Here is a 27125-nt window from a genome sequence, read left to right on the forward strand (position 1 = left end):
GGGGTCACATTTTTTGGGGGATCCAAAGCATTCATTTGGAAGGCCCTTCCATGGATAGGGTGTGTACAAAAAATCAGCCCTTTAGGATCATCCTAACCTTGCCATTTGTGGAGGGAAAAAATGGGCAGAAACAGGTCTCTTATATATATATATATATATATATATATAGAGAGAGAGAGAGAGAGAGAGAGAGAGAGAGAGAGAGAGAGAGAGAGAGGAAGTGGCTGTGCATGGCCGCACAAACCATAGTGGGGGCCACATTTTTTGGGGGATCCAAAGCATTCATTTGGAGGCCCTTCCATGAATAGGGTGTGTACCAAAAATCAGCCCTATAGGATTATCCTAACCCTGCCATTTGTGGAGGGAAAAAATGGGCAGAAACAGTGTCTGTCCATTTTTCCCTCCAACTTTGATTGGGTTAGGATGATCCTATAGGGTTGATTTTTGGTACACACCCTATCCATAGAAGGGCCTTCCAAATGAATGCTTTGGATCCCCTAAAAAATGTGGCCCCTACTATGGTTTGAGCAGCCAGATAAGCTATCTGTGCAGCTGCACACAAACCATTTCCTCATATATATATATATATATATATATATATATATATATATATATATATATATATATATATATATATATATATATATATAGAGAGAGAGAGAGAGAGAGAGAGAGAGAGATGGGTAAGCTGGGGTTTAACGGGGACCCATACCGATTTATTAGATAAAGAAAAAGATAGAACAATAAGATCACAAACCATCCCTAACTCGGAACAAGTGAGAAGGGGGAACCAAGGCTCTACAAATAAGAGCGACAAGCACTAAGCCTAAGAGAACAAAATGATCAATACTTCTGAATTGCATAATCATCTAATTTTGAGGGGGTGAGATGGGCTCTTTGTGAGCGCTTTGGCCAGGTTCTGCTCGGAACTTCCTGCCAATTTGATTGTCCAATTCCGGGGTCTCCTCTTCACCGTTATCCTCAGTTATCCTCATGTTCGGCTTGAATCAGGTGGACTTTATTGAGTTCTTCCGCCCAAGATACATTCTTTTTTGGGGAGACTCCAGGGCTTTTTATGCTAGTTTGAAGTGAGGGAGTCTCTTCAGGTTCCTCTGATCCAGAGTCGTCTTCACACTCTTCTTCTTCCGTCTCTTCGTCTTCACACTCTTTTTCTTCCGTCTCTTCATCTTCACTCTCTTCGTCTGAACTAGGGTATTCGTTAAAGCTTTTGGGTTGGCCCTCTTCTTCTTCATGCTCCTCTAGCAAGTTGAAACTATTGTGGGTCTGAATGCTATTCTCTGTAATCCCTTTCGCTTTGAATGCTCCTTTTAATGATGAAGAAGATTCTCCCATAAGGACAATCTCCAGACAAGGGCCTAAGATTGGCTCTTCATTCAAGTCTTTTTCATCAGAATTCTTCACGGGCTCAATGGGCTTTTTTTCCATTCCGGTTTTGGTTTTTTTGATTGCTGAGAGTTACTTTTCGGACAGTTTGCATTTGTATGGCTGAAATCTCTTTAGCACAAGCAAGCAGAAGGGCGCCAATCATACTCAATCTGTTGAGTAATGGTTTTTGAGAGAGTCTGGAGGTCAATAGAATCTGGCAAAGGAAGAGCATCGACATCTATTTCAACACAGAAGCGGGCATAGAGAAGACAATAGAATTTGTGTCATATATGGTTGACTGCAACATAATTATATTGAAAAGACCATACAATTGAATTCGGGGTTGTGGTGCACCTGGCGTTTCGGCGTGTCCTAATCCCGACAGGTACATCAGTTGGGACAGCATTCACATGACCCAGGCGGCGTGCAATTTTATGGCAAACAAGCTAATCCTGAACATGTTCATTATGTAAAGCCACTAGAGCAACTTGAAGATGATAGTATTAGATAATATTTTAGTTTTTCATAGGTACAATTTGAATGAGTTGTTCGGATTAGTTACAAATTTAGAGAGAAATTAGGTTTAGAGTCTTTTATTAGTATTAATAGAATCATCCCAAAGTAGAATCATAAACTGAGTTGGTAGTACTCTTTTTGGTCTATTACACCCACATTATCTTGAAAATATCTCATTAGAACTAGGTAGTCTTTGCAGGCAGGATTCATTGAGTCGTGGTGTCCTATGAGTTCATGTTGGTTTTTCACTCTGAATTGAGGGTTGGCCGGGAAGACCATACAACTTTAGTGTAGATAATTAAGGGGAGTTTTTCAAGACTCAATTGAATTGTTTTTTAGTAAGCAATTCATCAGAGGGCATCAGAGTCTGCGTCATCGCTAATTTCAAAACATCTTCCTCAAATGATAAAGCAACTGATTTTTTTTTCCTTTTCTGTTTAAGTCAGCAATAAGTCTCCCGGAAAGAGGACACAACGCCAGGCCTCATAAGGAGACTACAAAGACAAAAAGCCTCAAAATACACTTACAAAGCAAGTTACTTAGAGGTGATATAGATCATGGCTGAGACGTCAACATTTTCTTGAAATGACCATATAACTTTTTCTTTACTTGGGGAATCTTTACGACCCTTTTGGAACCAATAAAGTGGTAAAACTCCAAATGTGATACCCGGTTGTGTGCATACACACTCTCATTGGAATATTATATAATTTTATTTCCTAGGATTTACTTGTGAATTTCGCTGGGAGACATTTACAACCAACTCAGATGAATTAAATGAATAAGATCTGCTGAAAAGTAAGACTGTGTGACTGCTCTCATGTATGTCAGCCTCCAAAATCCTTGGGAAATCCCTTGTTTTCTTTTCTTTTCTTTTTTTGGGAGTGCCCAAGTCTTTTGAGGATTCATAGGTTTCGGCTATGCCATTCAAAAAAAAAAAAAGAGGTTTCGGCCGGGGGTCATGGTTGAATACATGGTCCTTGAATGATTATGTAAGCTTTTTCTCTCAATATAATGCACATTGGGAATCAAGTCATATACCAACCGAGTCGTGTGACTCAACATTGTCCTAGCATGACATAGTCAACTAATTCACTTCTCCTCTCCATATAAGGACTTCGAGCTATGGAGAAAAAAAACTCCTCTACTTTTTTGTTTTTAGTAGTTGATTTTAGTTGAGTTTTAATCGAGCGTCTACTGAGTCAAATCATTAATTGAGTTGTTTGTCGTTTAGGGACTCGGATTGAGCGAGTCTCACACTTGGTTGACTCAGGTTTTGAACTCAAGATCATGGGTATCATATTAGAGAAAAACAAATTAAAGTTTGAGACGTCATAAGCTTAACTTTTTAGGTTTGGAGTGGGTGAGACGAAATGGTGTTCATGTATTTCTATTGAAAGAGAAGAATACACTTAAATGTTTGTTGGCAAAATCTCGTGATGCTTTTGAAAGCAACCCATTTAGTAGGAATCATTTGACTTTTCCACCCATTTCCACATTTCTCACGCTCTATACTTAATTTCTTATGCTCCTATTCCAACTCCTCTCATTTATTCAAATATTCTACTTTTGCAGTAAGACGTGCACATGGAAACTCTAGTCTTTCATATACATACGTATGGTGTATATATGAAATATTAGACCTATGACAGACCAAAACAAACGGAAGAAGAAAGTATTATCTTTATCCATTTTAGACGGTCGGATTTGCTAGCGTCCATCTCAAAAGGCATTTCTCAAATGGTGTGTTGCATGTCAGAGAAGCCACACAGGCTCACTTTTCGGCAGATTTTGTCTTCATTCATTCATGAGGTGGCTGCTCTGACATGTGTCAAATCATCTGAGAAATGCCTTTTGCTGTGGACTCTAGCAAATCCCGTTGAGAAAAGCCAAACAAAGTAATAGAAGGAAATAAACCCCAAGATGCACACTCTTTTATGTGGTTCGGCCAATTTGCCTATGTTCATAGATGGGATCACGATCTTCACTATGAAAAATAAACAATACTAGGATTACAATAAATTAACCCAAAACCTGCAAATCATAATCCTTTTTCTCAATCTGTATCCTACAAATAAAAAATAGAAAATAAATTCTCCCTCAATTTCTCACCAGAAGAAAAACTCAAAGAACAGAATCCACCTCTTTTTCTCTCACCTTTTTGCTCTTACACACTTGGTTCCTAGGTTTTCCTCACTACCGCACCCATTTCATAAGCCTCTCTCTCTCTCTCTCCCTTTTCAAACTAGAATACTCCAGGACACATATAACCCACTCTCCCTCTTTTTCTCTCTCTTCTAGTCCAAATAGGAAACCTTGATTTGGAAACCTAAAATCAAGGGAGAGTCTCCTCTCCACTCAAGTGGAGCCTAAAACAAGACAGGTATCACAACACACCCACATGATGTTCATGTGATATAGACCCTTCATTTGGTAGGCCCACCCAAAAATCACACCCATTGGATGATTCCATCTGTCCAGTTAATGCCTAAGAAGTAAAAGAGTGAAGGATCAAGATCATGCTAACATCATATGCTAGTCAAGCTTCTCATATTATTACCCACAAAAGCTTTTATTTCTCGTGGTTTATCCACTTGAATTTACTTCGTTATTCATATTATATGAGATGTACTTTTCGTCACCATCCCATAGTTCAATTTCTTGTTCATTCTAATGCTTTCCTTTTACCCAGTGAGTATAGATAGCTTGCAGTTCACATTTCAGAGGATGACTTAGTCCTTGAGAAAACGAAGTGAAAAAAGTAAAATTTTCATCATGCCCATAATAAAAAATTATATATGATCACAACTTATGCTAGGATTGTCACAAAAATCTACCATAATGTTCCCACGTGTACCAAATTAGTCGGGACGCAACTTGGATCGGGCTCAACCGGAACCCCGAACCCAAAAGGTTCGACCCTATTTTGCCTTGGGCTGGCATTTCCCCGGGTTGGGTAGAGCCAACCCAATTTAATTTCGGATTTGGATCAGGGTTGAGGCCTTGGGCAAGATATGTTATATGTCAGATGTCCATTCTTAAAGTTTTCTAGTTCTTAAGGTTGTGATTTGCAACCATGTTTTATTTTCATTGTTTAGTGAATTCCCTTTTATATATCCAGAAGTGTACTGTAATATTTTTCCATGTATTCATTGTATTGGTTAATCTTTTACCATGCATGCATACACATCAATTTTCATCTCTACTATATGCGGACATTAGTGATAGAAGCACTAACAGAATTTCTTTCGCGGATCAATTTGTTCTGATATCTCAGTTATGATATGGTGAGCCTCCACCGTCAAATTCTGAAATGCAAATAAAGGGGATAAGATGGTAAGCCCGGTTCGTTTTGGATTGTGAGTCCAAAAACTGATTATTTGTACTAAAATTTGCATTTAATTTTGAGTCTAATAAACTGCTTTGGACTCAAAACCAATTCTCAAAATCCAAAAACGAACAGGGCTTAAATAAAAATTGATTGAGGACCATTACCATAACAATGAACATTTGTATCGCCTGATGAGGAAGACAAGTTCTACAAAATGGAATATTTCGTTCCAAATAATTCGCCTTATTTGATTAATTAGGATCACACGCCCATGTCCTTCAACAGTGGATTAAATCTCAATCGTCAGATGATAAAATTAGGACACACATTGTCTTATCTAATATTAATGTGTGTGTATCTTCAACTAGAAACATAGTAGAAATTAGAGGTGTAATTTGGGTCGGGTCGGGTTGAGGTTTTGCTAAAAAATGAACCATAATAAACCAGAACCCGACCCAATTTTATGGTAAAAGCTCATCCGAGTTCCAAAAAATCGACCTGAGTTGCGCCCGTACAAGAAATGATCTTGTATAACTTCAAGCATGAGAATCATGACAAATTGGTGCGGTCAGTTTGGAAGGTGCGAGTATAAATGCTAAGAATCATGTGGCCTCTGGAATTTTCAAGAAACATTACTTTCTTAATCATCATTACGGTTTTGAGGAATGATAGAATGAAGGGCGCCCTAGCAAAAATCAGCTCCAAGTCGCCCCCATTGGCTGATTTATGCAAAGTGTAGCGCCGAAAAAAGTGGGATAGGCGCAAAAAGGTGGAAAACGTGTTGACTTTGCATAAATCAGCCAGTAGGAGAGCCCTTGGAACTGATTTCTGCAAGGCGCCCTTCATTCTATCATTCCTCTTAGGTTTTATGCCGTCATTATTGGTAATTATTGGTAATTAAGTATAGTATAAAAATGGTAAAGATAGTTATGCCATATATGTAAATTTATTAATATTTAAAAGAAGAAAGGTCTTCCTCTCCGATCACATCAAGAAACTACAAAACAATTAATTGCTATGTCACTCCTCATCACTTTTTTCTTAAAACTGGAAGAAATGAAAATAGCATATCTCCTTTACAAAGTATGAATCTTTTTCTCATAGTGGAGGCCTATAAACTTATATTGGGAATTGCTAGCGTCCATCACCAAAGGGTTTTCGGGCTGGTCTCGATAATGAAGACAATAGCTTTTGTCTCCATTCACGGGGTGACTGGTCTGACATGCAACAGACCAGCCGCGAAAAGATGGACCTTAGCAAATCCCAACTTACATATATGAGATGAAAGGTTAAGATAGAGACTGGTACAAACATGACCCTTTTCTTCTCATAACATTATATACTATATTTGATATGTTTAACCATATTTTAATGGGAAATGATATCTGCGCCAAGTGTTTTGATAAACATGCGCTCTACTTGTTTGTCATGTTGTATTTAAAGAGGATATTACGGTTCTCAAAATGCTCCTTAAACCCTTTAAATACTACACGACAAACAAGTGGAGCGCATGTTTATCGAAACACTCGGCGCAGATATCAGTTCCCGATTTTAATTTATGAAAATTATAGTTGACCACCTCCTTATTGACTTTTCCTAGAAAGGATGTTATTTCCACACGGCTGTGGAAGTGCTGAGAAAGGGAATGGAGAACATCATTTCCCTGAATATGTTCTATATGAGGTCAACGAGGCCAACAGTCATTGTTAGGATCAATCCAACAGATCAATTTTTCGTTCCCACAAGGAGAGACTATTGATCTAGGACACGATCTTATTCTTGCTCCTATAAGGAAGATAAAATGGAATACAAAAGGGATAGCTTTCTTGGCAGAGCCCTAAAATGAGTCTTGATTGGTCAAGAGGCTAAGATCATTCAATCAAAATGCGGTCAATGGCAAGGGCCAGACTTCTGGTCACCGGTGGAAGAGCGGATCCTATCACGTTCATTCCCCACACATGTGAAGCCCAAATATTGGCTGTTAGTATTGCACGCTTTACCTTAACTATTGAGCTATATATTTTCTTTATTTATACGAGTTTTTTTATATTCTCTGGACGATTTTAGGTTTGTTTGCCTGCATCAATTTCCTATGAAAGAACATGGAAAGAAGAATTTATTGACTTTTAAACTCATAAAAAAATATGTCTCCAAATAATTTGACTTGAGAGAAAGTTGCCAAAACACATGGCCACATGTGTTTATGAGCTTGGCCCCACATTTTTTTTTTATCCAAAGCATTCATTTGGAAGACCCTTTCATGGATAGGGTGTGTACCAAAAATCAGCCCTATAGGATCATCCTAACCCAATCAAAGGTGGACTGGAAAATGGACAAACAATGTGTGTCCATGTTTTTACCAATTTTTTCCCCAACAGATGGCAGGGTTAGGATGATCCAATAGGGCTAATTTTTGGTACATACTCTATCCATGGAAGGGCCTTCCAAATGAATGCTTTGGATCCCCCAAAAACTGCATGACCAAACGTAACCCTAAAATGGGTTACTCCTCTCTTGATGCGCCCATTAATGGTATTGGCTGCTTTTGTTCTCACTATAAAGTTGACTAGTCAAATTAAGGTGGGTTTTTTGTCAAATAGAGAGGGCCTCTTCTTCAATAAGAAAATTTTTACGTGGCTTCTAAGTCAAATTTTCTAATAGAAGTGTATCCAAACAAAAAGCAAGAGAAAGGTGGGAAAAAGAAAATCGATGGGCATGTTTCCTTAAGATGTTGACACGTGTAACGCACTACAGACATGGAAAGAGAAAGGTTAAGGGCGTTGGGTGTTAGGTGTTAGGTGTTAGTTGTAAGTCCTAACTACCGTGACCGTTGAGTCATATAGTCTTAAAGTCGCATGATTAGGATTGAGAAAGGAACTTTTAAGTTCAATTGGACAGAGCTCTTCACTAGTCACCCTAGAGTAGAATCCACTTCAAAGGATGCAAGTACTTCAAATCTTCTATCTCCAATATTCATAGGAACAATCACCAATGGGGGACGAAATTGTCAACATGACCTATGCTTTTCTGAAATTATCAACGAGGGACAAAAGAAGTCTTGTCAGTAAAAACTGGACGAAAATGCCCTTTTTCTTAAGCAACATGTTTTACTCTCTCTTCTTCCCTCTTTTTTTTTACTATTTCATTTAAACTTTGTTTGTTTTTTTACCCTACCAGTCATATTCCTCATCGTTCAGCCACCACTGTCGCTGGGAAGTCTCGAAAACTTGAAACGTGAGTTCCTTCCCATCTATCGCTTTGTATCTAGGTTTTGTTTTTCATTTGTTTAAGGGTTTTGCATTTCTCGTTCTCCCTTTCAATGGCGGATGAGGAAGATGAATCGTAGGGTAAAAAGAAAAAAAGCGGTGAAAATGAACGAATGAAAAAAACAGGAAGTAAAAACGTGTTCATAAGGGACTTGATAAGCCCATTCGGAAATTGGTAAACCCATTTTGATACTAGATAACTCCAATCCCAGAGGCTTGAAACCCCCTTCCAAAACTACAGTACTCTCGTCCAATTTTTCAGGGACTTGATAAGTCCATTCGAAAATTGGTAACCCCAATTTTGATACTAGATAACCCCAACCCTAGAGACTTGAAAACCCCCTTCCAAAATTCCAGTACCCTCAGCTAATTTTCAAGGATTTGATAAGCCCATTCGGAAATTGGTAACCCCATTTTTTATACTAGATAACCCAAATCCAAGAGACTTGAAAACCCCCTTTCAAAACTCTAGTACCATCGCCTAATTTTCAGGGACTTGATAAGCCCATTCGGAAATTGGTAACCCTATTTTTTATACTAGATAACCTCAATCCAAGAGACTTGAAAACCCCCTTCCAAAACTACAGTACTCTCAGCTAATTTTCAGGAACTTGATAAGCTCATTCGGAAATTGGTAACCCCATTTTTTATACTAGATAACCCCAATCTCAGAGACTTGAAAACCTCATTTCAAAACTCCAGTACCCTGGGCCAATTTTCAGGGACTTGATAAGCCCATTTGGAAATTGGTAACCCTACTTTTGAAAGTTGCTAACCCCCTGCCTATAGCAACTCTTCTAATGGCATTACAATTCTGCTCATAATAGAAATAGTAAAAGAAATGGATGTTGTATTCATTAAATGTGCTTAACGTATTACATCCTAATTCGTGTATTACAAAAAAAAATTAAGTACATCAAAAAAATATGTAGCCATCCATTCATGTATTACATCGAATTTTTCTTATACAACCAATTGTCTTCCAAAAAGTGAGTGAAGCCATCTATGCATTATCTCCAGAACACACCCTAAAATACAAATCGCTTAAACCCTAAACATGATAAATAAAAAACAGAGGAATGAAAAATAGTGCAAAAAAGAAAAGAAAAACAAAACCTAGATACAAAGAGATAGATTATAAGACTCAACTTTCAAGTTTTCAAAACTTGCCAGCAACAATGGTGGCTGACGGAGGAGGAAGATGGCTAGTAGGGTAAAAATCAAAATTTTGAAAATAGAAAAGTAAAAGAAGGGAAGAAGGAAAAAAACAAGGTGAAAACGTGTTGTAAATGCCAAAGGGCATTTTCATCCAGCTTATACTGACAAGACCTGTTTTGTTCCTCGTTGATAATTTCCGAAAAGCATGGGTCCTGTTGACAATTACATCATTTTTGTGTCCCCCGTTGGTAATTGTTGATGAGAAACCTTGGGTCATTTAAAACCTTACAAATGTAAAGTTACCTTTAAATATCTTGGGATTTGCTTGGCATGCAATTTCATGGAAAGTCATTTCACAGCTCATTTTTGCAGAAGAGAATAGTGGCCTCGTAGTTGATGTTGTCTTGTTCATTTAATTCATCTGAGGTGGTTCTCTCGAAAAAAGTGCCGGGAAGTGCCGGGAAATGGCCTTTCAGCCAAATTGTCTAGGAAATCCCAATATTAAATAATAATAATATTATTATTATTATTAATGATGGGTAAGCTGGGGTTAGGCAAGACCCCGGCCAGATTCATCTAAAGAATAAAAAAAGAAAAACATGAGGAATGAAAACAAAACCCTATCACAAAGAGGATAGGGAAGACATAGCAACAAGATAAAAAACAAGAAAAAAAAGATCACCAAAGCAAAACAAATAACAAAAACCAGAAGATGACCGCTAGGCTCCGACAATATAAGACACCACAATCTTAGCTTACCTAACAACCAAGAGCATCTATCATCCTCTGACTGAGTTTCCTAGCTCTTTGGTTCTTCCACAAGTTCTTATGATTCTTTCTAGTTACCTCTTGCGACCCTTCATTGTCATGGGGAGCACTCGGAGACATGGGTGGGTTCGCCACCGTGGAGTCTATGGGATTACCGGATGAATTACTAGTGTATATCTGCCTTAGTTGTGGGGTGGTCTCTCTATTATGGATTGGATCAGGTTCAAGATCCTTTAGAGCCGAGAATCTATTTCCTTCTGCTGAGGACTCAACCCAACTCGCTATAGCATCGATTATCATTTGAAGAATTCCCCAAAACTGATTTTGCTTCATTTGGATGTGTTTCAACAAATTGCGACATTTTTGAACAGGTCTCCATTCCTTTCTCATTTGGGGTGGGTATTGCCTGGGATGGTGGATGCATTCTTTGGTTCCATGGCCGAAATCTTTGCAGGTGGAACGGGCTTTAGGCTTCCAATCATAGATGACTGGTTGGATAATCTCTCCCGAAGAGTTTAGGCTTCCAATATTAAATATTAGACACATGTAATCTCCCGATAGCTATTAAATACAATTAGTTTTGCACGAATAATGTCCGCGCATAGTGTGCCATTTTCTTGTCTCTGTGTGCGCGCTTGTGTGAGACAGAGCATAATATGTAAAATTTAGGTTGCCATGAGTAATTTTTTTCTTCGAAATGGCATAAATAATATTAATAGGGAAGGCGACAACCCTACGACCATGGAGGTCAACAACAGGAAAGGGAAAAAGAAATGAAAGATGACCCTGAAGAAGCAAAGCCGAAGGGGCCGGGGAAGATAATAAAAAATTTCCAAACTCGCTCATTTCACACAGCTCTAGACTAGTCATACAATCCATCTCCACAGGTAAGACCGTGTTATTTAAAGCCTTAAAACACAAATTTCTAATTAGCTATTAAATAGCTTACATATGTAAATTTAGTTAGTTACAGGAAAATGGTACGCACTAACATTATTCATGCGAAAAATGTGTTCTTTTATGACTAAATTTGAATCAGCTAATTAAAAATTGCCATAGATAAAAAAAAAATGCAAGTATTTAATAGCTATATATAAATATTACGTATGTAAAACATTTAATTTACAAACTTAAGATATTTAATAGTTATAATAGTTATAAAGAATTTAATTACAGGTTAATTTATGTGTCTTGTTTCGAACCCTTGGCTTGTAACTAAGGGTTGGGGGACTCTCATATTCTTGTTGGGCAATCTGTTATATTCCTAGTTTGAGTTTTAATTACAAGTTTATGTGTCTTGGTTTATGTATCTTGTTTCGAACCCTTGGCTTGTTACTAAGGGTTGGGGGACACTCATATTCTGGTTGGGGATCTCTTATATTCCTAGTTTGAGTAGAACTGGTTTTTTGGTTAGGTAATCGTGAAAGAGAAGAAATCTTAGTTGGACCAAGAATTGGAAGATATATACTTAAGAGTTATTGACTCTCTCTCTCTCTCATGATTCTTTTCTATATGTATTGAGAGAGAGAGAGAGAGAGAAGCTTTCTAAATGTATGATAGAAAATTGGTTTTTGGAAAATGATATGGTAATAGAGAATAAGACCGCGAAGCCGATAGGCTAGATAAAGGTGTTTCTAAAGAGGGTCTGGAGATGTTTGATTTTCTTCCACCTTGACACTTATCTATTGGAGATGTTTGATTTTCTTCCACCTTGACACTTATCTATCTGTCTTGTCTTTGTCTATTCCATGGGGATTTTTTTTTAGTTGTCCTCCACCATTTTCTCTTTTTCTATCTTTTTTTTTTTTTGATGGCGTAGGGTGTCCCCACCCCACTTTGTAGAGTGGGACTAATTCCCTCCGGATGCACACAATCACTCGTAAACCACACGCATCAGGTAAGCCCAGGGGATTCAAACTCTCGTCTCTAGGGAGCATACCCAAGACTTTAAGCCAAAGAGCCACCCCTGTTCGGGTTCTCTTTTTCTATCTTTGTATCGACCATCTCGGTCCTTTCTCTTTTTTATTAATAAAATCTACCACCATTCAAAAAAAAAAAAAAAAAAAACAGAGAATAAGACCAATGGGAGAAAGCAACAATCACAATACGCCATGTGGACAAAAAATCTCCTTTTTGGTGAGTTTCCTAAAACAAAGGAATGGTTGTACGCCACTTGTGATGTTGTGGCAATAAGTGTTTTATTTGATTTCCTCCTCGCTTGTAAAACGGCTGGTTTCCCCTAGCGTTTCTCTAGGTTTTCACATGGAGAGAGAGAGAGAGAGAGAGAGAGAGAGAGAGAGAGAGAGAGAGAAGGTTATTGCAGGATTTTTTTGGTAAATAAGTTGGGATGGAACCATCTACCTGCATGTTCAAGAACAAAGCCTTGACCATTGAGCGAGAGACTAAATCTCTTAATGCAGAGAACCGGGCCAATCGGTTTTCTACAATAAGGTATAGTTGAAATTTTAAGGGATTTGCTAGGGACCATTGCAAAAGCCATTTTGTGGACCGGGTGTTGAGCAGCCACATATGCTCACTTTTCAACAGATTTTGTCTTATTTATTTAATTCATCGGAGGTGGCTACTCTCTCATGCAACAGCCAGTATGCAATGGTCCCTAGCAAATCCCATGTTTGAAATAAAAAGATAAAGATGTTGATAAACCATTAGATGTATCATTTCAAAAATAAATAAAACATTAGATATAGATGAGGCATTTAGGAGTCAAAAGAGACATTATATTTATGAGGTTTTGGATGTCCTCTTACGCCACCCAAGTTTTCCCATTATACATATAAGTATAGATTAAGGGAGATGATATTTTCACTCCACCTGCACTACGCATGCACTCCCCTTATAATGTGAATTGACGTGAAAAGTGGGCAACTTTAACGCTTTTTGACGTCAAATCATGTTATAAGGAGGTGCATGCGTAATGTGGGGGGGGGGGGGGTTGAAAATATCATCGCCCTAGATTAAATATCTTATAAATGTAAATTTCACTATCGCTATTAAATATCTTACAAATGTAAATTTCTTTAGAGCTATTAAATACCTTATAAAACTAACGAAATTATAGCTCACGCATGAGATATGTAATTGAATAATTGAATCCATATAAATGGTACGGTGTGCAAAAAGGAGAACCAAATTAAGCTAAACCATTTATTTTGTCAGGCATTCATAGTATGGAGATTTTATATGGTGCCCGAGCGTGAAGTCTTGCATCCCTAGACACATATTTGATCCAACAGCTACCCACTTTTTAAGAGATTGCTGTTGGATCAAATATCAAGGGTGGTACTTTTATTGTAGCACCTGCACTGGACGCAACATATAATTTCTCCATAGTACGAGGCAAGGGACTGAGATCATGTAGGTAGCCTTGTAGGGACCCATCAAATCAAAGTCAATGGCCTTGATCACACATTATGCTAGAGATGGCAAAAGGTTGACGTGGTGCATAACTACTTTTCCTAGAGCCCAGTCGGGTTCATGGTGAGGCCGAGCCAGCTGATGGACTTTTTAGGGTTGAAGGTGCATGGTGGATCACAATCATGGTTGATCCTAAACATCTAGTGAGTGGAGTGGTGTACAAAAGGATAGATAAGACGATTGAGCAAGGGTCCGATCGAATTCAAGTCATCTATATATGGATTGTCAAGATTGTGAAAGAAACTAAAATGTGAATCTAAGGTATGGCATCTGTAAGGTGGGGCCCATGATTGAATGGTCCAGATCAACATTTTCCATTGCAAAAGAAAATTCCATATTAAAAATAAAAAACACAAAGTAATTAATAATTGCCATAACACCGAGAGTTAGAGTGAAGAGCAAGAAGAAGAAGAACAAAATACATCATATACATATACAGAAAAACACGTCCCTGCAGGTGTACGTACATACTATGTTGGATCGATCATCAGACAATTAATCCCTACTTACTGAATCATTCAAAGAAGTTGGGATCGTAACCGTTGCTGGACGTGGCTAAGATGTAATATGCGACAATGTGACCAATAGAGCCCCATGCAAGGACGTCCACTATGTTAAAACCCACCGGGTCGTTGGATTTTAATAACCCAACGTACTCTTTGGCTCGCGAGTCACCCGCCTCGAAGTGAGTCACCCCATTTTGCTCGGGGAGGCCCTGTTTGGCCACGTTCTCGCGTTGAAACTTGAGGAAGACGAACCTCCCGAGGAAGAGAGAGAGGCCAGTGCTCAAGCTGATTACCAGAGGTGCGCTCAACTCGGCTCTAGCGCCGAATCTGGAGATGGGTTTGGAGGTCCGAGTGAGGGCGAGTTGGGGTGAGCCGGTGAGTTTGAGGGGTCTGAGGCCCTGGAAGGAATGGTGGGATGGGGAGTGTTTTTGGATGGGAGGTGTGAAAGTGGGTGTCGTGAATAAAGTGGAAGCCATGATTTTTTGGGTTCTGGGATTTGGAGATGGATTTTGTATAGAAGAAGAAGAGGGTGGGAGGAGATGAGGATATTGTGAAGGTGATTTCTGTGGGTTTGATTGGTTGTAGTTGGATAAGCGATCTTTGGTCGAGGATAAAAGATTGCGTGGCTAAAATTCTAATGCTGTATTTTAGTTATTCCCAAAATAAAATTAAAGGATCCGTGGCGCAATGGTAGCGCGTCTGACTCCAGATCAGAAGGTTGCGTGTTCGATTCACGTCGGGTTCAATGTCCCATATCAGTCATGTTTTTTTAGTCTCTCATGTTGATTGATGACGTACATGTAAGAGATGTAAACATAAATCTATTTACCCCAACCCGACAATCACCTCATATTATTATTCACATCAACTATCCCTTCTTTAACACCAAAATGTAATAATAAAATAGGAAAACAATATCAGCACTCCCTTGTCATGATAATCGCACACTTATCTCACTGCCTATTGAGAGCTTCATTGGAATTATTAAGTTTATAATAATTGCCATTAGTAGCTGCTGATTGTACTGAGTGTAAGATAAGTATAATTTCCTAAAATGAATGGCAAATAGGCTTTATTGAGTGAGATGATACTTCTTTCCCGGGTTTTGATATTGGCAGCCTCTATTTAAGATTAAAATTATATTATTGGCTGATGTGGCTTGCTGAGGACGGCAAATAGGAAAGAACCAGTTCCCAGAGTCGAGGTGGTGGCCAAAAGCTCCATCATGCTAGTAAGTAGTGCTACTAAAAACTGTTAGTTTTTTCACATTTTATCTCAAGCTCTTACACCACCCATCTGGAAGCTTAAGGTAATGAAATTACAATAAAAAAAAGATGAACAATCGGAAGAGAAGAAGAAAGAATGTGGAAAAAATCATCCACCAAATGAATTTTCCAAAGTTGATCCTCAGCATTTCTCCTCATACGATGTTGTTTCTTCAAATGCATTTTCAGTTTCTGACAATTAAAAATGAAACTTTCACAAAAGTTCCATCTGCAGTGTTACTGAAAAAAGGCAAAAAAAAAAACAAGAATCGCACGCTAACTCATGAAGATAGTTAAAAACTACCTTAAAGAAAGTTTTGGTAGTCCTAGCACTGTGAGAAGCCCTTTCATAATTTCCACCCAACAAATGCATTTCCCATCCTCCTCTGTACACTCCATTGTACACCTTAAGCTATCACCTCATAGTTGTGAACATCTAACATTATTGAGAATAAAAGAACAAACTTCTGGGAATATTTGCCTCTGCTTCAACCCTGCTAACGTGAGATATGTTATCTGGAAGATGCTCTTAAATTGGTTTCGATGGTGGAAGTCAAACCATGTTGATTGAAGGATTACCTCACAGCAGAGAGTCAAGATATGAATAGTTTCGGCTTCTACCGTACTGAAGGAGACTACCATATGTACGGTCCCAGATTCCAATGAAGAGAGACTCAGTGTCAGGGCTAAAAGACACACCGGAGATCTCACCAAAGAAATCAATCTCTTGCTGCTTGTCATAGCCGTTCCTCGTATCATAGACGTGCACAAAGTCAGCGGGCTCTGCCATTGCCATGAACTGGCCGTCGGACGTGAAGCGGATTGAGCGTATCGCACCAAGGTTACCCTTGAGAATGGCAACTGACTTGGACAGATTTCGAGCATCCCAAATCCGGCATGTCTTGTCCTGGTTTCCGGTGGCAAAGGTACGTCCATCAGGGTGCCATGCCGACGCAAAGGAGAAGTCTGAGTGACCAACTAGATTTGCGACCGTCTGCATTACAAATGTGATGAGCTTAGCAACCAGTTTCTCTGCTGGAATCCATACCGATATTCAAAAGCACTTGAAAATTTTGCAAATTTGGCCTCTTAATTGTTGAATTGGACTCGGCCTAGTTAGACACATCAATTTAAAAAAGAAAAAAAAAAGGAAAGAAAGAGCAGGGCCAAACTTCCGAGACGATCAGAAAGAATTGAGAAATTTTATTATATAAATCTCAAACTGGACAACTAAGAAATTCAACGAACCTCCGAAGTTCAGCGAAAAACTATCCCACTGCTGCAAATTGATGGGGTCAATTGTCAATACCAGCGGGTACTATTTCATGGCACCGCTCCCACCAATCAGGAGTGCAGGTGATATAATCATCATTCACATTTAAATAATGTCCTTTTTTCCAATCCCAGTTTTACTATAGAAGAGTCGATAGATGAGTAAAATGGAATTTGTATAAAAGGCCATAATTGCACAAGGGAAATGATAACTGCGCCCCTTTACATCACATGGGACACCCAACTGCAGTGTACGTGGCAATCAAATCCCTTGAATCCATCTGACGTGACGTACATCAGCCCCTCTGTAGTCATTGATACACTGCTGCTGGGTGTCCCAAGTGATGAAAAGGGGCGCATTTATCATTTCCCTTGCACAAACTCTACAGAAATAGCAGAAAAAGCTTTTCACAAAGCATAAAACATTGTTTTTCGGACAACTGACTGGTCACCATTTTAAAAACAAACAAAGCATTTTTTAAAATGCAAATAATAAATAAATGAAACCAACTTTAGTGCAATATCTGACCAAAGACTGGAATAAAAAATGGAAAAGCTGTGTACCTTCCCAGACTGAGAGTCCACGAGTATTCCTTCGGGGTTGTCTCCAACAATCACAATAACCTTACCATCAGGACTCAGGGAGGTGTGCTACAACCAGAAAGAAAACAAAAAACACATCAGTGCAAATCCGTTCATGGTATATATCAAGTCTGCCTCAGATTTGCTGTCATCTGAACACTGAGTATTAAAAAATCTGCATTTGCAGGTTTTTTAGGCCGACCTATCTTCGGTTTCTACAATTTCTTTTCTTTTCTTTCTTTTTTTTATTCTTTTTTGGACAACTTCCCCCGATCCATAGGAAATCAACCTCATATAACTAAAGTTGAAAGGATTCACTATACTGGTCCTTCCATACACCAGAACCCATGGTTTTAAATTTCGGTCGAATCCGAAATTTTGGATTTCGGTTGAAACCGAAACCGAAATTTCCCGAAATTTCCGAAATTTCATGGAATTTTGGTCAAAATTTCGGGTTTATCAACTTTCGGCCGAAATTTCGGATATAATAAAATATTCCTTTTTTCTATTACCGGATTTCGGCCGAAATTCTGAAATTTCAACCAAAACTAAAATTTAAAACCATGCCAGAACCTAGCCCGGGTTTACAGGTCTACCGGGCTTTTTTCTTCTCCTAATCACTCTTTGCTCATTTGTATTTAACCATGAATATGGGATCCACAAAATCCAGAACCAGCAGATGCATTCAACCGAACTCCTAACCTGGGCACAAATAATCAAGCCCACCAAGCTAGGCATCAAATTTTAGGAAATACAGGTATCCTTAGCTTCCTAGCCACTATCCAGCCACCACCCCCTCCCTTTCCTCCCCCCCCCCCCCCCCCCCCCCCCCCACCCAAAAAAAAAAAAAAAAAACACCACAACACTTTCTTTTCCCCCTTTTATCATACTCAGCCACGTGCACTGGGCTGCCCTTTTTTTTTCATACTCACGTCCCTAAAATAAATGCCATAGCCAAGTCAAATGCCAACATTTGGAGCTCACTTACGTCCCTAAAATAAATGTTCTTGGGCCAAGCTTGACAACTAAAATCACATTAAAACAGAAATCTATAAACAACAAAATCAAACTTACATTTACTGGCCAAAGAAAGTGGAAATCCTTAGAAAGCTGAAATCTCTCCATATCAAAGTCTCGAACTCCGCAGTCATTATTTGAAGCCATGAAATGAACAGCACCACTGAATAAATTTTCAAGTTGAGTAAACATCTACATTTTGCAAGCAGATATAATGCGCACAAAGCAAAATCACATACCTATAACTGTCATAAATTTCAATGGCATTTGTGATTGCATTATCATCACAAGTCGTCCTTGTGCAGAAGCTAACTCCTGGTCTATCTAAATACTGCATTTTGTGTAAGAGAAATAGAATGCATAACTCATTCGGGAACAATAGCAAGGAAATCTTGTATGGACAAGATAAATTGAATAGCATGACAATGGTGAAATTCCATAATTAATTATATAGAAACTTGATACAGGTAACAGACCACATGATCTTCTGTTTATTTTATCCAGATTTAGATATACCAAAAGGGTCTAAAGTGTATTTTGGTGTAATACTGACAGACAATTTATCAGCGATGACACTATATAAATAAAAGCTAAAACTGCATGAAAAAAGAAAAAAGGGGCATCAAAATAAAAGTAGTGCTTCCATAATATATAGATAATAGAACATCTGCTTTCTTATCTCAGTCAAGAAAACAAAAACATGCTTATCAAAATGGAAAGAGAACTTCGAAAGAACAGAAAGGCTCTAGCTATATACTTAAATGAAAAAAAAAAACAGAAGTTTCACAAAAGAAAGTAGTGAATTCCAACAATTGTAGGCAATAGGAGCATTCAAGAGGATGACTCTAAGAATATGTGCCAATATGTTCATACAAATGTAAATAGACAAATATATCTTTCAAAAAAAATATCTCCGCACAAATATATATGGGGAAAGTGACTGAGTGGCCCCTCATATAAGCTTATATGAGGGGCCACTTATCGCAAAAACAGTTTTCCGATAATATATATAGGGATTTGCTAGCGTCCATCGCATAAGGCATTTCGCGGATGGCCTGTTGTATGTCAGAGCAGCCACCTCATAAATGATGACAAAATCTGCTGAAAAGTGAGCCAATGTGGCTGCTCTGACATGCAACAGGCCATCTGCGAAATGCCTTATGCGATGGACGCTAGCAAATCCCACATATATATATATATATATATATATATATATATATATATATATATATATATATGTGTGTGTGTGTGTGTGTGTGTGTGTGTGTGTGTGTCACACACACACACACACAGAGGTTCCTACACCCTAGTGTAGATAACTTATCTACACCCTGGCTTAAAATACATTGGGGCCACATTGTTTGGGTGATTCAAAGCATTCATTTAATGGGCCCTCACATAGATAGGGTGTGCCCAAAACATCAGCTCCATAGGATCATCCCAACCCTACTATTTGTGGAGGTAAAAATGGACGTGTATAAACCATAGTTCGAAGAGTTAGGATGATCCTATGGAGCGGATTTTTTGTGCACACCCTATCTATATGAGGGCCTTTCAAATGAATGCTTTGGATCATCCAAATCATGTGGGACCACATGATTTTTAAGGGCCAGCGCAGATAAGTTATCTGCGCTGCAGCTCAGAAACAGTTTTCCCATATATTATACAGGCTTCTAATAAGCGGTATCCATTCAAAAATAATAATAATAATAATAAAATACGCGGTGAAGTCCTGCAAGCATAGACAATAGAAGCATTCACGAGGCTGTTTATCTGAATGTATGGTACAATAAGTGCATAGGTAGATGCGGAAAATTGTTTCTGTGCATGAATGTGAACTTACTGGTGTTGCATGCTTGAAGACATTCCCTGAAGAAATTTGTGCAAAGGGAAAAGGAAAATCACCTTACAAATAAGTTCTCCCTGAAACCCACCAGCTACGAGTAACTTATCCTTTACTGCCAATGTACTGACTTGTATCTGAGTAAACCCTTCCAATAGACTTCCAGGGTGCTTCTATATTGGCAAATACAAATGTAAATTTGGGTAGACAAGGATACGAATCACAGTAAAACAACAATATAATTCTACAACGAAGAACATCCATCAGAACAGATCCAGTGAAGAAATTTCAGCTAGCTGAAAGATACTAAAAGAAAGTTCTTTAATAAATTTTATTGCAAGAAAGCATGCACCTCGCCCGGTGCCACATGTCCTGAAGCGTCGAGAACTTCTGACTTATTGCAAGCTAGTGCAGACCAATGGATGACAGAATAGCCAGACATGAGGTACACATCATGCTTTGATGTAGCCCAAACCAAATTTCGCAGCTGCAAAGGCACAAAATAATAATAATAATAATATAAAGAGTCGGTCAAAGTAAAAAAAAAAAAACCTCAATTTAAAAACCAGAATTTACCATAAATTAAAGGAACAGTGAAAAAGTAGCCAAAAGAAAGCCCTTTAGTGTCTTGGCAATATAATTTTAAGAAGTGTATCCCTAATTTTTGTTTCACAGCTGATGGTGCTAATCATGAACTGGAGAAGAAAAAAGAAAAGGGGCGTGTATGAGGGCTAATTATAACATGAATGTTAAAAAAATTCCTTTTTGAAATATAACTATTCTAGACTCTGCATATTATCATTCAAACAATGACTTTCAGCTCAAGTGGTTGACAAGTCATTTATTTTAAGTTAGCCCGTTATTTTAACAATTGTGTAGTTCAAAACAATACCTTCTTGGCGACGATGTTTCCATCAAAAGCAGTCAGGAGAGATTGAAGCCCAAACTTACATATGTATATCATGTTTCAACTTTCATGTCATAGCCTCAAGAGCATGAATAGAAATGGAAATGAAATTTTAAGTAGTTTTTCTTTCCACACATGTTCTGCCATGTCATTTTCCCTCCCATGGAATGCCCAAGTTGCATTACGGCATTACCAATAGAAATCTACAAGTCCCAAAAAAAAATCTTGTAGAGGAAATCTCCAACAGCAGTTGGGTTCCTTGGGGACAGCAGTTAAGTTACCAATTGCAGATTACAATAAATAGTGAAGTGTTCAAGTTTTGAATTTTGTCAAAGAACAGCAGAAGCATCAATGATATATCATTGATCTGTTCCGATGGTCTCGCGTTGATTTGCTGATGCCGGAACCACCGAAAAACAGTTCTACTTTCAACATATTAAAATAATGGAGAATTCATAATTCTTGGGATTTGGGATTTGGGATTTGGGATGGCCTAATTCCACGTCTAGATACATGAACACTAAAAAAGCTAAAGAATACCTAAATATGCAAATGAAACGTTACAACTTATTAATTAAATACAGTGATAAGCAACCAGAATTCAGCATCCAAACAGTCAAGTACATTGTAATTTGAATGGCTACGATGATGAGAACATACATCTCCACTTACCTGGAAATGAAGGATCGTAGACCTCACAGCCCTTGTATTTCGCAGGAACTCGTAATACATGCCACCTTTCCTTGTTGGTTTGCATTCCTAGATAACACAAAGCAAAGAAGAAAGTAAAACCAAAAAGATAACCATTCAAAAAAAAAAAAAAAAAGTAAAACCAAAAAGGAACAGAAAAATCAAACCATTACAGATTGGGACTTCATGTACCATTTGAAAAGATTTATACCTTCTCTAAGCCCTCTCCCGATTGAGGAATGTTCTCATAATTCTTGTACTGCTCTAGTCGGGTCTGTCTGTATTTCTCTCTGGTGATGCTAAGTCGCTCCCATGGAATTCCTTGAATATCTTTCCCTCTCCTAGCTTGTGCAGATGAAGTATCAATTATCTTATTATTCTGCACAGAAACCAATTTATTTTTCTTACAAAAATTAAGTAGAAGTGCCAAGTGTGTTTTGTTTCTATATAAAACAATTAAAAAAGATGAAATATAAATGGATCATCCCGACATAAGTAATGTACGACACTGAATCAATCAAAAAGATACTTTTCGAATGGAGGGAATTTTAGAAAGAAAATAAAACAAACCAATTGATCAACGTCATCATCCGACTCCGAGTCCCCAATCACTCTACCATAGAATTCTTCATCCATGTCATCATCCACATCCGCCATTTCATAATCATCCGCCATGTAATCAATTTCATCCCCTTGGTATCGGGACATGTTTTACCTGTAAAAGCATGCCTTTGTTGCAATCATCAATGAAACAAAGCTCACATTCGTGTTAAAGAAAAGGCAAGCAAAATGGGGTCATTAAGCCAACATCGGATGATCAGACAAAAAACTCCCTACCATTAAATTTCACTCCCAACCACAAAAAAGAGTATAATAATAATAATCAATAAAAAGACAATTAAATAAACAAGAACCATCAATAAAAAAATATTTTTCATGGTCATGAGGGCCTCCTTAAATCCATAGTGAAAACGTTCACTAAAGCTTACCATCATTATCAGAAAACAGAACTTCAACCTCAAAAAAACAATTTATTTCATCAACCAGACAACCTACGACTGGAAATCAAAAGTTTCACCAGACCAATAGGGTCCAAAAAAATTAAGAAAAAAATAAAAATAAAAAATTGAGATAATTGAGATCTACAAACAGATAAACAAAAGTTGAAACAAAATAAAAGAAAACATTAAAAAGAAGCAAATCACGGAAGCAACAATTGCTAATAACCTAGGTGTTTGATTGGTACAGGACACCCCTCCTTGTGAAGGTCAGTCTCTAGTACGGTTGCAGTCAGTTTGAATTCGTTGAGGACGTGTGGCCAACAAGAAAAATAAGAGCTATTCCTTAACGTAGAGAAAACCCATCGTAATTACGTCCTAGAACATTTGCTATCAGCATAACTTTCTACAATAAAATTGATTACAAGATTTAAAAACATAGTGAGTCCTAAAACAGAAAAGCAACCATAAAAACAAAGAAAAAATCAGCAGAGAAAACAAAGTATCTTTAGGTGGTTGATCTGAATGATAAGATCTTTCAACGTACACCAAATCCTAGATCATAGGGAAACGTAAGAAAAAAAGTCTATTTTCAGAACCCTCGGGTTACAAATATGGAATAGGAATTAACAGAGTTAAAGAATATAGAGAATGAAAACTAATATGCGTTTGTCAGAGCCAATCCCTACAGAAAAATAAAAGTCTAAAAGAATTTCAATTTGAAACCCTAGAACTACAATTGCCGAATGGAAACAACAGAGACTTTCTGGGCAGAGAGGTAAAAAAAGGGTCCCTGAACGTTTAGCCCAAATTAGATGCCAAGAGATCACAAACTCGAAACCCTCGAATTGGAATCAGTGAAGCAAAGTAACCAAGAGAGTTAGGTCCTATGGATGTCGAAAAGATGGCTTCTTTTCTTCCCATCTAAATCTTAGGACACGAAGACTAGAACCCCGGCATGTAAGCAAATGAAGATCGAACTTGGGATTCTGAAATTACAAACAAAGATACGAAAGAGCGAATTTTATTATTTCTGAGTATTGATAAAAAAAAATGAAAAATGAAAAAGTAAAAGATAACATAAAATTCTGACTTGAAACCCTAGTTCTGCAATCAGCGATCCTACAGAAACAGATATCCGTGATTTCCACAAGGAATACAGAAAGGAAGAAAAGCGAGGAAATTCAGACTGATATATAAATTCTTGCACTAAACCCTAAAATCTTAACCATATTAGAGAGAGAGAGAGAGAGATCTGGTGTGGTCCATGAAAAAGGCAAGATCTTCGTACCTTTTTTGAGGGGAGAAAACTCTCCGATCAACCTTCTCCTGGCTTTCAGATCTCGTCCGAGGTCAGGATCTGCGTCTAAATCCGATATACGGTGAGGAATCAAACGATTTTCAGGCGAATCGGTGAATTAAGACAGACAGCGGTTTCTTCGAGCCGGTACTTCTCGTCTCGCACAAAAATAAATTAATAAGAAGGAAAACGACAGATTATATATGTCAGTCACCTTTGTTTTTAAAAAACAAGGTTTTCCTAAATGGGCCTTATTCCGGTGAAGAACTTATCCTACGCTACCACGCTGCCTTACCGCTAATCTATCTAACTATCTATAATCTACCTACCAATCTATAATCTATAATAGGATTTGCTAGCGTCCATTGCAGATTTCATTTCGCGGATGGGCTGTTGCAAGTGAGAGCAGCCACCTCATTAATGTGGACAAAATCTCCTCAAAAGTGAGCCTGTGTGCCTGCTTTCACATGCAACCGCCCATCCGTGAAATACCTTTAGCAAATCTTGGTGGGCCCACTATTTTACACCACCTATGATGGATGGGGCCCAACACTTTGTAACCATGTCTGCTTGCCTGTCATGGGTGGGGCCTACCATTCTACCCCTGATGTTTTGATGCGTTGGGTCCACCATCTCCACCCAAACACATGCATAGGGTGGGGCCTACCATTTTACATCTCGTGTTGTTGATGAGACGGGGCCAGCGTTTTACACCTCACGTTTTTTACGGGGAAGTGATATATCCGGCCCCTTTTTATTACGAGGGACACCACAGCTGGAGTATCAATGACTAAAGTGGGGCTGATGTACTCGACGTGAAGAATTTAATGTCAAAGGGGGCGGATATATCACTTCCCTTTTTATGGGTTGGGACCTGACATTTTACACCTCCAGTTTTATGGGTTGGGACGCTTTTTATGTACTTGACATTTTACACCTCCAATTTTGGTGCGTAGGGACAACCATGTCTACCCAAACCTATTATAAGGTGGAATCTGCTGTTAGGGGAATGATATTTTTCCTCCTCTGACGGAAAATCCCCTCCTCTCCTCCTCCTCCTCTTATGTTTTCCGTGAGAATGATTCACTGCTTGAGGATAAAATCTGCTCTATAACATTTTTCCTTACCTTTGAAAGTTAACAGATAACGTTAAAACCTATGCATTAGGGCAAGCCCCACAATTTTACACCTTCTGTTTTGATTGTATGGGGTCGATGACACCCATGAATAGCATAGGACCAGAATACTAGTAATATGATATTCATCATATTTTTCTTTGAAATTCTTTTTCTTATTTTTTTCATGAAATCTGTTTCTTAATATTTTATGGGAAAAGGACTAATTAATTGCATTTTGAATCTCAATTTATGGATGGCTGTTACTTTCAACTCGTTTCCCTTTTGAGGAAAAAAAAAACCAAAATAGGATAAAATCACTAAAAAACCGAGTAGACCCTGTGTTTTTCAACTTGACCCAATCTTTTGCCACCTTGACTTGATCCTTTGTCGAGTTGACCCGATCTTTGAGGATTCAACTTGATTTAATGCTTCTTTTTTTTCACCCTGTTTTGCCGACTCTCCTTTTTTCTTTTTTCTTCCTCTTCTTTTCTATCTTTTTGCAATACCTTCTATTTTTTCTAGCACTTTACATTTTTTTGTACGTCGATTCTTCTTTTTCTTTTTCTTTTTCTTCCTCTTCCTCTTCCTCTTCATATTTTTTTCCTCTCCCTCTTCTTCCTCTTATTTTTCTTCCTCTCCCTCTTATTTTTCTTCTTCATCTTCTTCTTCCTCTTTCTCTTCTTCTTCCTCTTCTGAATTGCTGCAGTGATGGAGGTGGAAAAACAAAAAAAAATATAGAAGAAGAGAATGAAGATGGCCAAATAGAGTTTGGATTGTACAGCTGAGAAGAGTTGAAACTACTAGCTATCCATAAATTTAGACTAAAAATATCGTCTTTTTCGTTATTTTTTCTTTTCTTTTTTTTGAGAGGGGGGGGGGGGGGCGAGTTCATTGCAATATTGACAACCAAACGAGGAATGGCATCCCAAATCCAAATAAAATCCCTACATCTACAAGAATTATGTCCAACCAAACACAACCCAAGAGAGATGTTTAATCTTTAAGGATGCGAACTTTTGGGTGTTCTTATTATATCAATGACTTATTAATAACTTTGTCACTTGGGACCATCACGCCAACTTTGTTATGTGGTTTGGAGTTTTATATGGTATTGGGCATGTAGCTGCACATATTTTTTTAAAAATACAGTGGAGCCCACCTCGTTAGAAGATCCAACCATTTCACTTGTCGGGCCCCAATGTAAACAGATGGTGCCCCAAAAATCATCTCATGCTTTCAAAACTATAATGGTTTATATAGTCCAATGGTCCAACATGATTGTAATTTTCCTAGAAATCATTAGAAGAGTTTCGATTATGGAAAAAGAATTATATGGAAATAAGTTGTGTGCCTGGCAAACTAATATTTGAAGGAAAATTATTTTTAAGAAAACTTTTACCTAGATCAAAACAGCCTATAAGGTGCACAATTAAAAGGATTTTGATACTATGAAGTCTTGCATCGTGTGCTTCACTTGTACATAACAAAAAGGTATGCAAACCAAGTAGGGGGTGTCAGTTTGGGCTCAGGCTCGGAAGCTCACTCGAGCTCGGCTCGGTAAGGGCTCGGCTTAAATCCTTAACGAGCCGAGCCCGAGCTAGGCCAGGCTCAGCTCGTTAAGGCTCGTTAAGAATTTAATACACACACACTATATATATATATATAGAAGAGAGAGAGAGAGAGAGAAAACGGTTCCTACACATATGTGTAGAGAGTTCTCTACACACTAGCTTAAAATACAGTGGGGGCCCACATTGTTTGGGTGAT

General features: G+C 38.2%; 2 protein-coding genes and 1 non-coding gene across 3 annotated transcripts; 1 reads left to right on the top strand and 2 right to left on the bottom strand.

Moving 5' to 3' along the window:
• Positions 1-14197: 14197 nt before the first annotated feature.
• Positions 14198-14897, bottom strand: PSAG (photosystem I subunit G). The gene has a single exon (XM_077381348.1). It carries the CDS (start codon positions 14840-14842, stop codon positions 14375-14377), a length of 468 nt encoding a protein of 155 aa, XP_077237463.1. The 5' UTR covers positions 14843-14897; the 3' UTR covers positions 14198-14374.
• A 142-nt stretch (positions 14898-15039) lies between these two features.
• TRNAW-CCA (transfer RNA tryptophan (anticodon CCA)) lies at positions 15040-15111 on the top strand. The gene has a single exon. It is a non-coding gene; the product is annotated as a tRNA-Trp (tRNA).
• Positions 15112-15715: 604 nt separating this feature from the next.
• On the bottom strand, positions 15716-24500 carry LOC143879149 (putative WD repeat-containing protein C2A9.03). Its single transcript, XM_077381347.1, has 10 exons — positions 24232-24500; positions 22513-22657; positions 22154-22321; positions 21925-22011; positions 20698-20832; positions 20408-20518; positions 18742-18833; positions 18560-18665; positions 17468-17554; positions 15716-16625 (listed from the first exon to the last, which is right to left on the bottom strand). The coding sequence occupies exons 2-10, from the start codon at positions 22648-22650 to the stop codon at positions 16212-16214; spliced, it is 1338 nt and encodes a 445-aa protein (XP_077237462.1). The 5' UTR covers positions 22651-22657; positions 24232-24500; the 3' UTR covers positions 15716-16211.
• Positions 24501-27125: the final 2625 nt, after the last annotated feature.

Source organism: Tasmannia lanceolata, unplaced genomic scaffold (assembly GCF_043159265.1).
Source record: "Tasmannia lanceolata isolate RefF3 unplaced genomic scaffold, GAP_Taslan_0.1 ptg000006l, whole genome shotgun sequence".
In the NCBI taxonomy this organism is placed as follows: domain Eukaryota; kingdom Viridiplantae; phylum Streptophyta; class Magnoliopsida; order Canellales; family Winteraceae; genus Tasmannia; species Tasmannia lanceolata.

What these genes read in the sequence shown, in the direction of transcription:
- LOC143879149 (XM_077381347.1), bottom strand. Translation starts at nt 22,650, where the DNA reads ATGTCCCGATACCAAGGGGATGAAATTGATTACATGGCGGATGATTAT. An exon ending in ATGATGACGTTGATCAATTG is followed by an intron (nt 22,322 to 22,512) that starts GTTTGTTTTATT and finishes GTTTCTGTGCAG; the next exon opens with AATAATAAGATAATTGATAC. An exon ending in CTACGATCCTTCATTTCCAG is followed by an intron (nt 20,833 to 21,924) that starts GTAAGTGGAGAT and finishes GTGCCTTTGCAG; the next exon opens with CTGCGAAATTTGGTTTGGGC.
- PSAG (XM_077381348.1), bottom strand. Translation starts at nt 14,842, where the DNA reads ATGGCTTCCACTTTATTCACGACACCCACTTTCACACCTCCCATCCAA.